We start from the raw sequence: 13,301 nt of genomic DNA, 5'->3' as shown, positions 1-13,301 counted from the left end.
AGGTGTATAACATATCTGATTCAGAAACGCATTGCCATTAATATTGCTTAACTGACAAAGGTTTTAAAGCGTCATTTCCTCAGCATATTTTTATGTTTGTCTGTTGCAAGGACATTCAGCTCATTTGCCCAGCCAGTAATGGCTATCATTAATAAATCACAAATAAATTATTTACACAGACAACTGTACGGTGGCACAAAGGTGACATGTGTGTGTTTCTATTTATCTCGTGGCCATGAGATACTATGTCGTGGCCACGACTTAGCTATTTCGTGGCCACGACTTAGTAACTCATTGCCACGACTTAGTATCTCGTGGCCATGACTTAGTATCTCCTTGCCACGACTTAGTATCTCGTGGCCACGACTTAGTAACTCGTGGCCACGACTTAGCAATCTCATGGCCACGACTTAGTAACTCGTGGCCACAACATAGTAACTCGTGGCCATGAGATAAATAAAAACGCACACATGTCACCTTTGTGCCACCGTACAACTGTCAGCATTTTGCTCTTAAACCTTTTTTAGAATATGACATTTTGTAATGTAATGTACAGACTACAGTACAGCTGAAGTGCATTTTTGCACTTTACGCTTTGTCACTGCGGATACTTTTAACAAGGAGTGGAAAATCACCGGGGATTATTTCACAGAGATCCTGGTGAAGATATACAGCACAAATTTCACTCGAATCTGCGTGAGAGCACCCAATGCGGTGATGAGTGAAAATCACAACTGTCGCAGAATATCGATAATCGCAGTGACAATCCACCAGTAAAAAAATCCGTGGGGGATGCAGCCAGAACTTTTCTGCCCAAAAAATTCGTTTAAATTGTACTGTAACATACTGAATTTTGAAAAAATTCAAGTTGAAGTAAAATCCTATGTGTATAATAGGAAGTTTTAAAAATTTTTTTTTAATGTTTTAAACCTTTGCTTTTTGATAACTCTTATGAATGAAACAAGCAGCTAAATGTATGGTTACTTCTGGTAAAATTTTTAAATGGTTAATTTTAGTAGAAAAAGTGGGCATATTGTATTTCACTGTTTGCAGGAATGGTGCAATTGGTGAAGAGACGTCAAGCTTGATGTACAGCGGGTTTACAACAACTTTCTGGCTGTGAATCAGCTACATACGGGATCTCAAAACCCAGATATCCAACCCTCGAACGATTAGCTAGGTAGATTCACTCAAATGTTAACATTGGTTGCAGATAATGTTTTACATGCACTAACGACAGTTTTCTGAACATCGGGAAAATCTGTATGTCTAGCAAAAGAGTTTTGGGTTCTATGAGCTGGAAACAGTTTATAATTCAGCTTGTGTTATATTTAATTAAGATTGATAATAATTAATTATTTCAAGGTAAAAATGTTTATATCACAATCCTTGAAATTGAAACACTGAATATTGTTTACTTTGTGTAAACATGGACTCTACATGTGTGTTCATAATGATTATGATTTATCTTTATTCCTTTTTGCACAAGAGTTCCTTACTTGAGTACTGCAACATGTTCAGTACTCAGAACTCAGAAGTACAAGTACAAAATTCTATATGCTTAAGTACATGTAGTATTTTCAACTACTGGAACACTACTTGACCCTTGCTTGATATAATGTAATACAAAAAAATGCCAAATCTTGTAAGTGCACTGCATTTACTGTTATTGTATATAAAGTAGTAAGAAATATGAAACCGGAAGCTAGAAAGGTATTGTAAATATTTTTCGTTAACAGATACATGGAAAGAGATCATAATGTGAAGAAATCAGAAGTGGAGAGACAGTTGCATAATGCTGTACTGGACAATCTTATTCTGTCATACACTGGTGTTGGCTTTAAGGGATCTAAAACTGGTGTAGAATATGAAGGTTTCAGGATTCCTGACCCTGGGGAAGTTGAACCTCGTAAGAGTTATTGTGTTAAAGTTAGAAAATTGAAGACCGGGCCATGACAAAAAACCAAACAGTAATACGGGTTTGTGAGGACATTCAGTTTTTTCTCACTTTTAATATGGTTTGCGTTTTAAGATAACATAATGGAATCCTGATCAGACCTGCCGCGGGAAGACACAGGCAGGGTCTGGATCCATGGTGTTCGCAAAACGCATTATAAAGTGGTTTGGTCATTGCACGGCTCAATTGTGATCAAAAGAAAAATTCTTGCTATGTAGTACATGCTATTGTATATATTTTGATACTCTAAATATGAAGGATCCTGCATTGAGAACTTTAAGTTGATCATATTATTTGAGCAGGATATATAAACATATTAAACTTTATTTATCATTAGAAGACGAATATGTTATTTATAAATTTTCCGGGCATTATGTTATGTGTAAATTAAGGGCAGTAACTCTTCTGTGATAGAGTTGTTTTAACTATGAAATTAGACATCAAAATGACATTTGTATCTTGCAAACAGGATGATGATGGACATGATTGGTATTGCTTTGAGTGTCACCAGCCGGGGGAAATGTAAAGCATGTTTTAGAAATTTCGGGCCGCGATGTTCCCCTGGGTGACTTTTCAGGATGAGGTTGTGATGATATAAAAAATACATGTGTGGGAGTTTTTTAAATGAAAGGCAAAAAAAAACTTATACAAAAAACTTAGGGTTTTGACAATTTCCTGGGGAAGGGTTTCATTTAAAAATTCCCCCATTAAAATCCCAAAAAAAACTTGTTTTCGTTTGAGGTTTTTAGGGATTTCCCCTTTTTTATTTGGGGAAGGAATTTTTTATAAAGAAGCACTAAAAAAAAATCAGTTGGCAGTATTTTGATCCCCACCCTGGGCAAAAAATGTTTTGTCTTTCCTTTTTCTAAATTCCACATTATAGAAAAAAACATAATACTTTATAGTGGGTTTAAAGAGTTTTTAAAAAGAAAAAAGTTTTTTAAAAATTTTATTTCCCCTTAAAAAAACATTACATATAAAGGGAAAGTGATAAAGCCATTGCTACCTATATAGGACAAGTCTTACCTGCACATTTGTGCAAGTCTGACTGAGCTCTTTACTGTTGTTGCACCAAATTCAAAATGCTTTGCAGATTTGAGAAAATCACTCGTAGTCGTAACACTGGAAAATTTATACGAAATACTTTTCTTGATGACAGTATCAAAAATCTCTTACTTCTTCAATAACTATAATATATCAAACTTATATAATATTAGTCAGTCATTCATCACAATGTAGTATAGTAATATGAATAATCACTTACTGTATAATCTCCAATAAACACCCCTCCCCTAATATATACCACACCTATCCACTCCTGTAAAATCAAGACCAGACAACAGCAGTGTATTGTAAATCCATATTAATAGCACAAATTAAGAAAACTGGTGCATACAGTATAAATAATCCAAATAAAGCATCATTTAATGTATTTTGTACTGTTATCAACACTCCCCTTTTGGAATATATAAAGGGGTGCATTTTATAGAGAATACACAATACATAAAAAGTGATGACAAATATATTTCATATATAATAAGACCCTTTACTAGAGTAAGAAAATATTGCTTCTTTTTATAATAAATTTTAACAATCAGCCACTTTATTTTTAAACATAAACAATCTGGAGTAAAATTGACAGGATATTGAATATTGTTGTGTGTTATGCATATCAACAAAACTGTAGCATGTACATAGCATATTTAACCCCATAGTAACTGGTTGAACTTAATAATAAATTTATTCTTCCTTTGATATTTCTATTGCAATTTTTAGGGAGGTATTTAAATACAGAAATATGAAAAATTAGCTGCCAATAAACAGTATAAAGTCTGATCAGAGTTCACATTTGTACTTTTGGTGTTCCTTTATCCTGGTGACAAAGATATCTCCGTAATTTAAAGTAGTTTATGTACAATAAAAACAGTAATAATTTTAATTTGGGCTTCATTTTCTGATCAGAGTTTGTTTCTCCTTCTTCATTTCATATTAAAACGTGTTTCTGCTGATGAAAATTACTTGTTTTAGAAGGTAAATTATACAAATAATAGGTATACAGTATCATACGGATGGAGCAAAACAGTTGTAATTCACACAGAAAAAGAAGAGATACAACTGTTTTGCTCCAAACCCAGGATATACTTTATACTATGAGGGAAAAATGATAAATGGATGTTTTATTAATTCTTTTTATTGTGTTAGTTTATTAACCAAAGATTAAAAGAATCTAGCAACTTGAATATGCAGATAACAATATAAGCTTTGTTTTAGTGTTTTAATGTGGAGATGTCGGGACCTATATATTCAAGGTTCCAGACTTTGAATAACAAAATCCTCACCACTGTGGGTTCAAATCTATCTTGAGACTGATAATGTTTCATTTGAGGGAGCTATTCAGCCGGCTTATAGAAGGTTTTTTTGTGTTATTTAGGTGCCGGCTCGAGCCTGAAATATATGCACGAAGGGGCACCTAAGATCTTCCTTTACCAGGAAAGCTCGAAATTACTACTTAATGTTAATTAAATATTCCTTCTATGCATTTGATTATATCATTTTGGATACTTTTACATCAATGATATATTATGTTCATTGCAAGAATAAATATGCCATTTTAAAGCTATATTTATAGTAAATAGCACATGCATTGAAGAATCATCATCAATACCACAATATGCTATGGTTGTGCACCAGTCAAAGTTTACCATTTCCCCTTCTCTTTAGGGAATATTCAGGCTGACTTATAAAGGCCTAGTAAAAGGTCCCACCACGAGGGGCAGTCACATGGTTAGATAGCCATTTAATGCCCTCCCAAATCATGGCAATATCTCCTTTCAAATTTTTAGCAAAACAATTCTATCCCTATTGTCTTGGCAGTGCTTTGAAAATGTATGTAAAAAATTGACCTGGTAAGGGGGGATTATTGGGTTATAAATGATTTGTGCATTACATGCATACTATTTAAGTATGAAATTATTACTTAGCCAGTTAAACCTTAAATCCTGAAAAACTACTTTAATAGACAACACGGTTTTAGCTTACTTCTTGTCCTGTAGCAATATTGTGTAATTTGCATTTCATGTACCTTTAACCTTGTTTTATTCCGTTTCTTCTTTATATTAAATGAAAATCAAATACTGTAATGTACCGTGGTACTTATTAATAAAGAAAAAATCATGTTATCTTTAAATGGTATTTGATTGTGACTTAGTTGATAGATAATTTATAAATTTTAAAAAAAAGTTTATTATAAAATAAAGTATTTGTATGTTGTAGTTTTTATACTAGACTCAGTATATTAAAGTAGTGAAAAGTAATACTGTAGTTATATTGTTATCATGTACCTTTTCTGATTATCATATAACCACTAAAAGAACATATAATAAGACTATCCTCATTTATTTTGCATGGTCAATCATAGGGAATAAAGGTAATTGTAAATAGATGATTTGTTGTCAGTTCTCTTCTTACAGTCTGCACCTAAAACAATTATTTTTTTATTGGGATATATAAACCATGTGATATTTTTCCTGGGGATAGAATGCTAACTGATCAATCTTAAAAAGGGTCTAAGGAGATAAAAGCATTTTTCTGCTTATCATGCTACCATTGAAGGGCAATGAAGTTATGAACAAAGTTCAGTTTTGAGGGGGGGGGGAGGGGTAATTTTCATGTTGTTTGGCTGTTTTGTTTTGCTGCACATAAATTTGTGACAATACTCACTATATTGAATGTCACTTATTAGATATTTTATTTTGCAAAAAGCAAATTTCTGTAGAATATTGTTAACTCTAATAAGGAGGTTATTTTTAGCTCACCTGTCACAAAGTGACAGGGTGAGCTTTTGTGATCGCTTTTCGTCCGGCGTCCGTCCGGCCGTCCGTAAACTTTTGCTTCAAATGACATCTCCTCATAAACCACTAAGCCAATTTCATCCAAACTTCACAGGAATGTTCCTTTGGTGGTCACCTTTAAAAATTGTTCAAAGAATTTAATTCCATGCAGAACTCTGGTTGCCATGGCAATCGAAAGAAAAAACTTTAAATATCTTCTTTTAAAGAACCCAAAGAGCTAGAGCTTAGATATTTGGCATGAAACATCTTCTAGTGAGTGTCTACCAAGTTTGTTCAAATAAAAGCCCTGGGGTCAAAATTGGCCCCGCCCCAGGGGGTCATTGATTTTCCCTATATGCATATAGTAAAAACTTGAAAAATCTTCTTTTAAAGAACCCAAAGAGCTAGAGCTTAGATATTTGGCATGAAATATCTTCTAATGAGTGTCTACCAAGTTTATTCAAATAAAAGCCTTGGGGTCAAAATTGGCCCCGCCCCAGGGGGTCATTGATTTTCCCTATATGCATATAGTAAAAACTTAAAAAATCTTCTTTTAAAGAACCCAAAGAGCTAGAGCTTAGATACTTGGCATGAAACATCTTCTAATGAGTGTCTACCAAGTTTGTTCAAATAAAAGCCCTGGGGTCAAAATTGGGCCGCCCCAGGGGGTCATTGATTTTCCCTATATGCATATAGTAAAAACTTCAAAAATCTTCTTTGAAAAAATCTCAAATAGCTAGAGTTTAGATATTAAGCATGAAACATCTTCTAGTGAGTGTCTACAAAGTTTGTTCAAATTAAAGCCCTGGGGTCAAAATTGGCCCCGTCCCGGGGGTCATTGATTTCCTTATATGTGTATAGCAAAAACTTAAAAAATCTTCTTTGAAAAAACCCAAATAGCTAGAGTTTAGATATTAAGCATGAAACATCTTCTAATAAGTGTCTACAAAGTTTGTTCAAATAAAAGCCCTGGGGTCAAAACTGGCCCCGCCCCAGGGGTGTCATTGTTTTTAACTATATGTGTATAGTAAGAACTTAAAAAATCTTCTTTTAAAAAAACCCAATGAGCTAGAGCTTAGATGTTTAGCATGAAACATCTTCTTATGGGTGTCTACCAAGTTTGTTCAAATAAAAGCCCTTGGGTTAAAATTAACTCTTCCGGGGGGGGGGGGTCATTGTTTTTCCTTATATGTGTATAGCAAAAACTAAACATCATGAAACATCTTCTAATGGGTGTCTTAATTCCAAGTTTGTTCAAATAAAAGCCCTGGGGTTTAAACTGGCCAGCTTCGGGGGCCTATATACAGGTGAGCGACCTCAGGGCCATCATGGCCCTCTTGTTTTTAAAGTAGCCTAACATGTTAATTTGTGAATAATTTCCTCTCAATGAACCTGTGATAAAGAATGTGGTATTATATTTGTGTGTTAGTGATGCCCGCAAACAGCCACATCATCTTGAGTACTAGAGTTGAAGGGTCATGTTCTTAAATTACAGAAAACAGGCTGGTTCTGACCAGTATTAGTAAATATGTAATGAAACAGTGTTATGTATTGAAAAGAAATCCAGTCTTTTCAAGTCAAGACAGGATATTTTTAAATTGAACACATTTTCTGGAAAATTAACTGTTTTTGGTGCAGACATAGTTTCTTGATTTGTCTTATTTTCTTAATGTTTGTAACTACATGTAGTATGCTCTTGTCTCTTACTGTGCTTTTTTGTAACTTAAAAAAAATTCAGACTTTAACCTATGATTACCTTTTCTTTTATATAAAAATTTTATATACAAATGTATTAGCTGATGGCAACAATAAATTCTTGTTTATTCTAATGATCATTAATAGTCGGTCAAACTCCTAACACTGGACAGGAACTAAATATTGTACTAACTTTCTGTAATGCATGATTTGTTCATCAGATAAGCAAAATTCTTCAAAATTAATACTTTTTTTACTTGATTATAATGTGTAATTGGTTTTATTTGTATGTTTAGTGTTCAAGATTTACATTATATAGAATGATGGCTAAGCTTTTCCCGTCACTTTTGTTACAGATCAATATAAACATATCTTTTCTTACTACATGTATACCAAATATTTCTAACTAAAGCATGCAAGTGAATCCATAGTCAAATGCATGGTGATGACTTGAGAATATGGATAATTTATCATTATCACATTATGAAATGTGATTTGATATACAGTATATGTATTATTAAATTATTCTACAAGACTGCTAACTCTTAATCTATAGTTTAAAAGTTGCCTCCCTTTGTATTAGGAATTTCATGAAAAAAGGGACAGAAATGTTTTTTTCCATGACAAAATTACTAATATCTGTATATCTTGATAGTTTGAACTCTCTTTCTGGATAATACATTTACTGTCTGGTCGAGTTCAATAAGGTGAGCATAGGATCAGTAATCTAGGGTCCATGTTTGATCAAATGGTTGAGTCAAAATATCTAAGTGACAGTTGATCTTATATTGATTATATGTAGTGGTCATTTGTCTCTCCACTGATTCAGAAGTTATGAGGGATTAGTTGCCAATAAATTGGTTATTCCTGGTTAATTAAAACACAAACAAGAGCCTTTTTAATCTGTGCTCATGGGGAATTTTGTGATTTCTTTTTCTCATTGTACCTTAATTTACTTCTTTTTGACATTACTGTGGTTGCGTAAATGTTTTAATTGCACGTTTTTTTTCTTCTGTTTTAACATGTTTTCTTTTTCCTCTCCTTTGTTTGTTACAGATGAATGATATAATACCTGAATATTAGTTACATTATAACACATCATAGAACCACAAACTAATATTGAATAGTTTCATTAATATCTTCCTATAAGCCATTAGTATTAAAAAAGAATGCATCATCTTAGTTAAAAAAATGATTTCTCTGTCAAAAAACATAAAATGTATTGACTTATCAATTTATTCTCTAGTATCTGACTAAATTAATGAAGATTATTTTTTATTTTATTTAGTCAGCAAGAAAGAAGAAGAAAACTAAGAGAAAACTACTCAACACATTACTTAGTTACACTATAGTCAGACTTAAAGAAAAGGTAAGGATATACAGTAGAGCCTTGCTAATCCGAAACCTTCTAATCCGGAATCCTTTCTTATCCGAAGAAAGTGTCCGGTCCCGATTTTATTCGTTCTATTTTTAATAGATAAAAACCTTTCGGATCCGGAACCTGTCTACTCCGAATTCCGGACGATTTTTTCAATTTTTGTTCTTATTTTACTCTCGGATCCGAACAGATTTTGCCAAATGTCACACCTTCATTCAAAATAACAAATAATCGCACATCTTGCAGGTGTAAACATACACCAAACTGATAAGTGTTATTTCGCTTGATAAATGGGTGAAACGTATGATCTGCGAAGGTGTGAAAATTACACTTAGCTTGCCTTGATATCTTCTATAATTGCTTAATTGATTGTTTTTCGTCAGTTTTTCGTCAGCTTCTGTAAATATTTTGATATAATGCAATAGAAATATTTTTTAATCCTTTGTATTGGATTCAATGATACGTGATTAAGTAATGAAAATTAATGTAAACTGTCAGTAAATTCGAATACCGTATACCCCCGTTCAAACGCCCCCCCTCTAATAAACGCCCCTTCAGTCAAAAAAAAAACACTTCCTTAAACTGCTTTTTAATAATAAACATTCAACAATTTGAACAAAAACTCCATGTACCATATTTAAACACTGATGAAATATACCGTAGTATAACTGTTGTTAACTATCACTTCACAAAAATGTCTAAACAACACTTGCACTCTGTGTATACACACCTGTGTATACCGTTAGGTAGAATCAGCTGATTTAAACCGCTCGATATTTACACTACCTAGCTTTACATAGAGTGTACACGTACAGGGGTCGACTCAAACGTTAGTTTAAAGGTAGTAACTGGAAGCTGGAAGAGGGGGCGTTTAAAAGGGACCGGTAAAAATTGGGAACTTTGTTTTGGTAAAATGTAACGCCCCCGGGGGCGTTTAAACGGGGGTATACGGTAGTCGCTGAATCGGATAAGAGTAAACAACAACTGACAAATGCTGGTACGAATATCTAATCATGTCTCGGCCTCCTGTTTAACATCGTAGGTTAACTTACCCTAGAGGACATAATATTTTTGCTTATTTATTTATTTTTATTTCTTTATTTTTGTATTCAGATGTATTAAAATGAACGATAAGAGACTGCAAAAATAAAATATCTAAATTGCAATTTCAAATACATTCCCGTTTTCTTTCCTTAAACTATTTTGCAAATAACATGAAAAAAACATGTAAAAAAACCTTCTAATTCGGAAACCTTTCTAATCCGGAAACCTTTCTAATCCGAACTTTTCTTCTGGTCCGGACGAGTTCGGATTAGACAGGTTCCACTGTATATGTTTAAGCCAGACTATTTGATAAATAGGGGAGCTGGACTTTACAATGCATAGGCTCATAGCATCTGCATTATATGGCATTTAACCTTTAGTAATGGTTTTACCTACATCTTAAATCCTTACAAAGCATTAAAGGTAAATGCTTGAAACTCACATGTCTTAAGGGTCATAAATGTGGATCATAGACAAGGATCCATAACTCTAGCATGGAGTTGTAATAATCTTTTTTCCTCTTAGAAACATTAAAAAATGTAATATAAGTAGATTTTTGAAGGATAAATTTTATTTTTCAAAATGTAGGGTATTGGTACTCTCTGTAAGCAACAGCAGCCAGTACAATGATATGCTTACTGCCAGATTTTTATGCCCCCACAATGTGGGAGCATATAGCGTTGCACTTGTCCGTCCATCCGTCCGTCCGTCAGTCCGTACGTCCCGAAATCTTGTGAACTCAACTCCTCTTAAACCGCAGGGCAGATTTTGTTTAAACTTACAGGGATGAACAACCTTAATGTGTAGATGGTAGTAAAGGAAGGAATTTTTGCTGCGACCAAATTTAACAGAATTATGGCCCTTTGTTGATTTTTAGCTCACCTGTCACAAAGTGACAGGGTGAGCTTTTGTGATCGCTTTTCGTCCGGCGTCCGGCCATCCGTCCGTCCGTCCGTAAACTTTTACTTTAAATGACATCTCCTCATAAACCACTAAGCCAATTTCATCCAAACTTCACAGGAATGTTCCTTTGGTGGTCACCTTTAAAAATTGTTCAAAGAATTTAATTCCATGCAGAACTCTGGTTGCCATGGCAACCAAAAGAAAAAACTTTAAATATCTTCTTTTAAAAAACCAAAAGAGCTAGAGCTTAGATATTTGGCATGAAACATCTTCTAGTGAGTGTCTACCAAGATTGTTCAAATAAAAGCCCTGGGGTCAAAATTGGCCCCGCCCCAGGGGGTCATTGATTTTCCCTATATGTATATAGTAAAAACTTAAAAAATCTTCTTTTAAAGAACTCAAAGAGCTAGAGCTAAGATATTTAGCATGAAACATGTTCTAATGGGTGTCTACCAAGTTTGTTCAAATAAAAGCCCTGGGGTCAAAATTGGCCCCGCCCCAGGGGGTCATTGATTTTCCCTATATGTATATAGTAAAAACTTAAAAAATCTTCTTTTAAAGAACTCAAAGAGCTAGAGCTAAGATATTTAGCATGAAACATGTTCTAATGGGTGTCTACCAAGTTTGTTCAAATAAAAGCCCTGGGGTCAAAATTGGCCCCGCCCCAGGGGGTCATTGATTTTCCCTATATGCATATAGTAAAAACTTAAAAAATCTCCTTTTAAAGAACCCTAAGAGCTAGAGCTTAGATATTTGGCATGAAACATCTTCTAGTGAGTGTCTACCAAGATTGTTCAAATAAAAGCCCTGGGGTCAAAATTGGCCCCGCCCCAGGGTGTCATTGATTTTCCCTTTATGCATATAGTAAAAACTTAAAAAATCTTTTTTTAAAGAACCCAAAGAGCTAGAGCTAAGATATTTAGCATGAGACATCTTCTAATGAGTGTCTACCAAGTTTGTTCAAATAAAAGCCCTGGGGTTCAAATTGGCCTCGCCCCAGGGGGGTCATTGATTTTCCCTGTATGCATATAGTAAAAATTTAAAAGTCTTCTTTTAAAGAACTCATGGAGCTAGAGCTTAGATATTTAGCATGAAACATGTTCTAATGGTTGTCTACCAAGTTTGTTCAAATAAAAGCCCTGGGGTCAAAATTGGCCCCGCCTAAGGGGGTCATTGATTTTCCCTATATGTATATAGTAAAAACTTAAAAAATCTTCTTTTAAAGAACCAAAAGAGCTAGAGCTAAGATATTTAGCATGAAACATGTTCTAATGGGTGTCTACCAAGTTTGTTCAAATAAAAGCCCTGGGGTCAAAATTGGCCCGCCCCAGGGGGTCATTGATTTTCCCTATATGTATATAGTAAAAACTTAAAAAATCTTCTTTTAAAGAACTCAAAGAGCTAGAGCTAAGATATTTAGCATGAAACATGTTCTAATGGGTGTCTACCAAGTTTGTTCAAATAAGAGCCCTGGGGTCAAAATTGGCCCCGCCCTGGGGGTCATTGATTTTCCTTATATATGTGTATATCAAAAACTTAAAAAGTATTCTTTGAAAAAACCTAAATAGCTAGAGTTAAGATATCAAGCATGAAACATTTTCTAGTGAGTGTCTACAAAGTTTGTTCAAATAAAAGCCCTGGGGTCAAAAATGGCCCTGCCCTGGGGGTCATTGATTTTCCTTATATGTGTATAGGAAAAACTTCAAAAACATCTTTGAAAAAACCCAAATAGCTAGAGTTTAGATATTAAGCATGAAACATGTTCTAGTAAGTGTCTACAAAGTTTGTTCAAATAAAAGCCCTGGGGTCAAAACTGGCCCCGCCCCAGGGGTGTCATTGTTTTTAACTATAAGTGTATAGTAAAAACTTAAAAAATCTTCTTTAAAAAAACACAATGAGCTACAGCTTAGATGTTTAGCATGAAACATCTTCTTATGGGTGTCTACCAAGTTTGTTCAAATAAAAGCCCTTGGTTAAAATTGGCCCTGCCGGGGGTAGGGGAGGGCAGATCATTGTTTTTCATTATAAGTGTGTACATCATGAAACGTCTTCTTATAGGTGTCTTTCAAGTTTGTTCAAATAAAAGCCCTGGGGTTTAAACTGGCCCCGCTCCGGGGGCCTACATACAGGTGAGCGACCTTAGGGCCATCATGGCCCTCTTGTTTCACTAGATACTATATAGAAATTTTGTGAATGCAACTCCTCTTAAACCAGATGGCAGATTTTGCTTAAACTTACAGGGATGAACAACCTTAATGTGTAGATGGTAGTAAAGGAAGGAATTTTTGCTGCGACCAAATTTAACAGAATTATGGCCCTTTGTTGATTTTTTCACTATATACTATGAAGAAATTTTGTGAACGCAACTCCTATTAAACCTGATGGCAGATTTTGCTTAAACTTACAGGGATGAACGACCTTAAGGTGTAGATGGTATTTAAGGAAAGAATTTTTGCTGCAACCAAATTTAACAGAATTATGGCCCTTTGTTGAT

At 34.2% G+C, this 13,301-nt stretch overlaps 1 protein-coding gene across 1 annotated transcript in view; it reads left to right on the top strand.

Annotated features, from left to right (window-relative positions):
* Positions 1 to 1,743: 1,743 nt before the first annotated feature.
* LOC132741956 (zinc finger MYND domain-containing protein 11-like) overlaps positions 1,744 to 13,301 on the top strand; it is a 32,592-nt gene continuing 21,034 nt past the window's right edge. The window contains 6 exon segments of the mRNA XM_060730230.1: positions 1,744 to 1,923; positions 2,427 to 2,476; positions 2,478 to 2,507; positions 4,594 to 4,653; positions 7,895 to 7,901; positions 8,771 to 8,851. Coding sequence (XP_060586213.1) covers positions 1,744 to 1,923; positions 2,427 to 2,476; positions 2,478 to 2,507; positions 4,594 to 4,653; positions 7,895 to 7,901; positions 8,771 to 8,851 — 408 coding nt within the window.

Source organism: Ruditapes philippinarum, unplaced genomic scaffold (assembly GCF_026571515.1).
Source record: "Ruditapes philippinarum isolate M1 unplaced genomic scaffold, ASM2657151v2 ctg6016_1_1_1_1, whole genome shotgun sequence".
Taxonomy (NCBI): Eukaryota; Metazoa; Mollusca; class Bivalvia; order Venerida; family Veneridae; genus Ruditapes; species Ruditapes philippinarum.
Note: the sequence above shows the minus strand (reverse complement) of the source record. Positions and strands in the feature narration are given on the sequence as shown.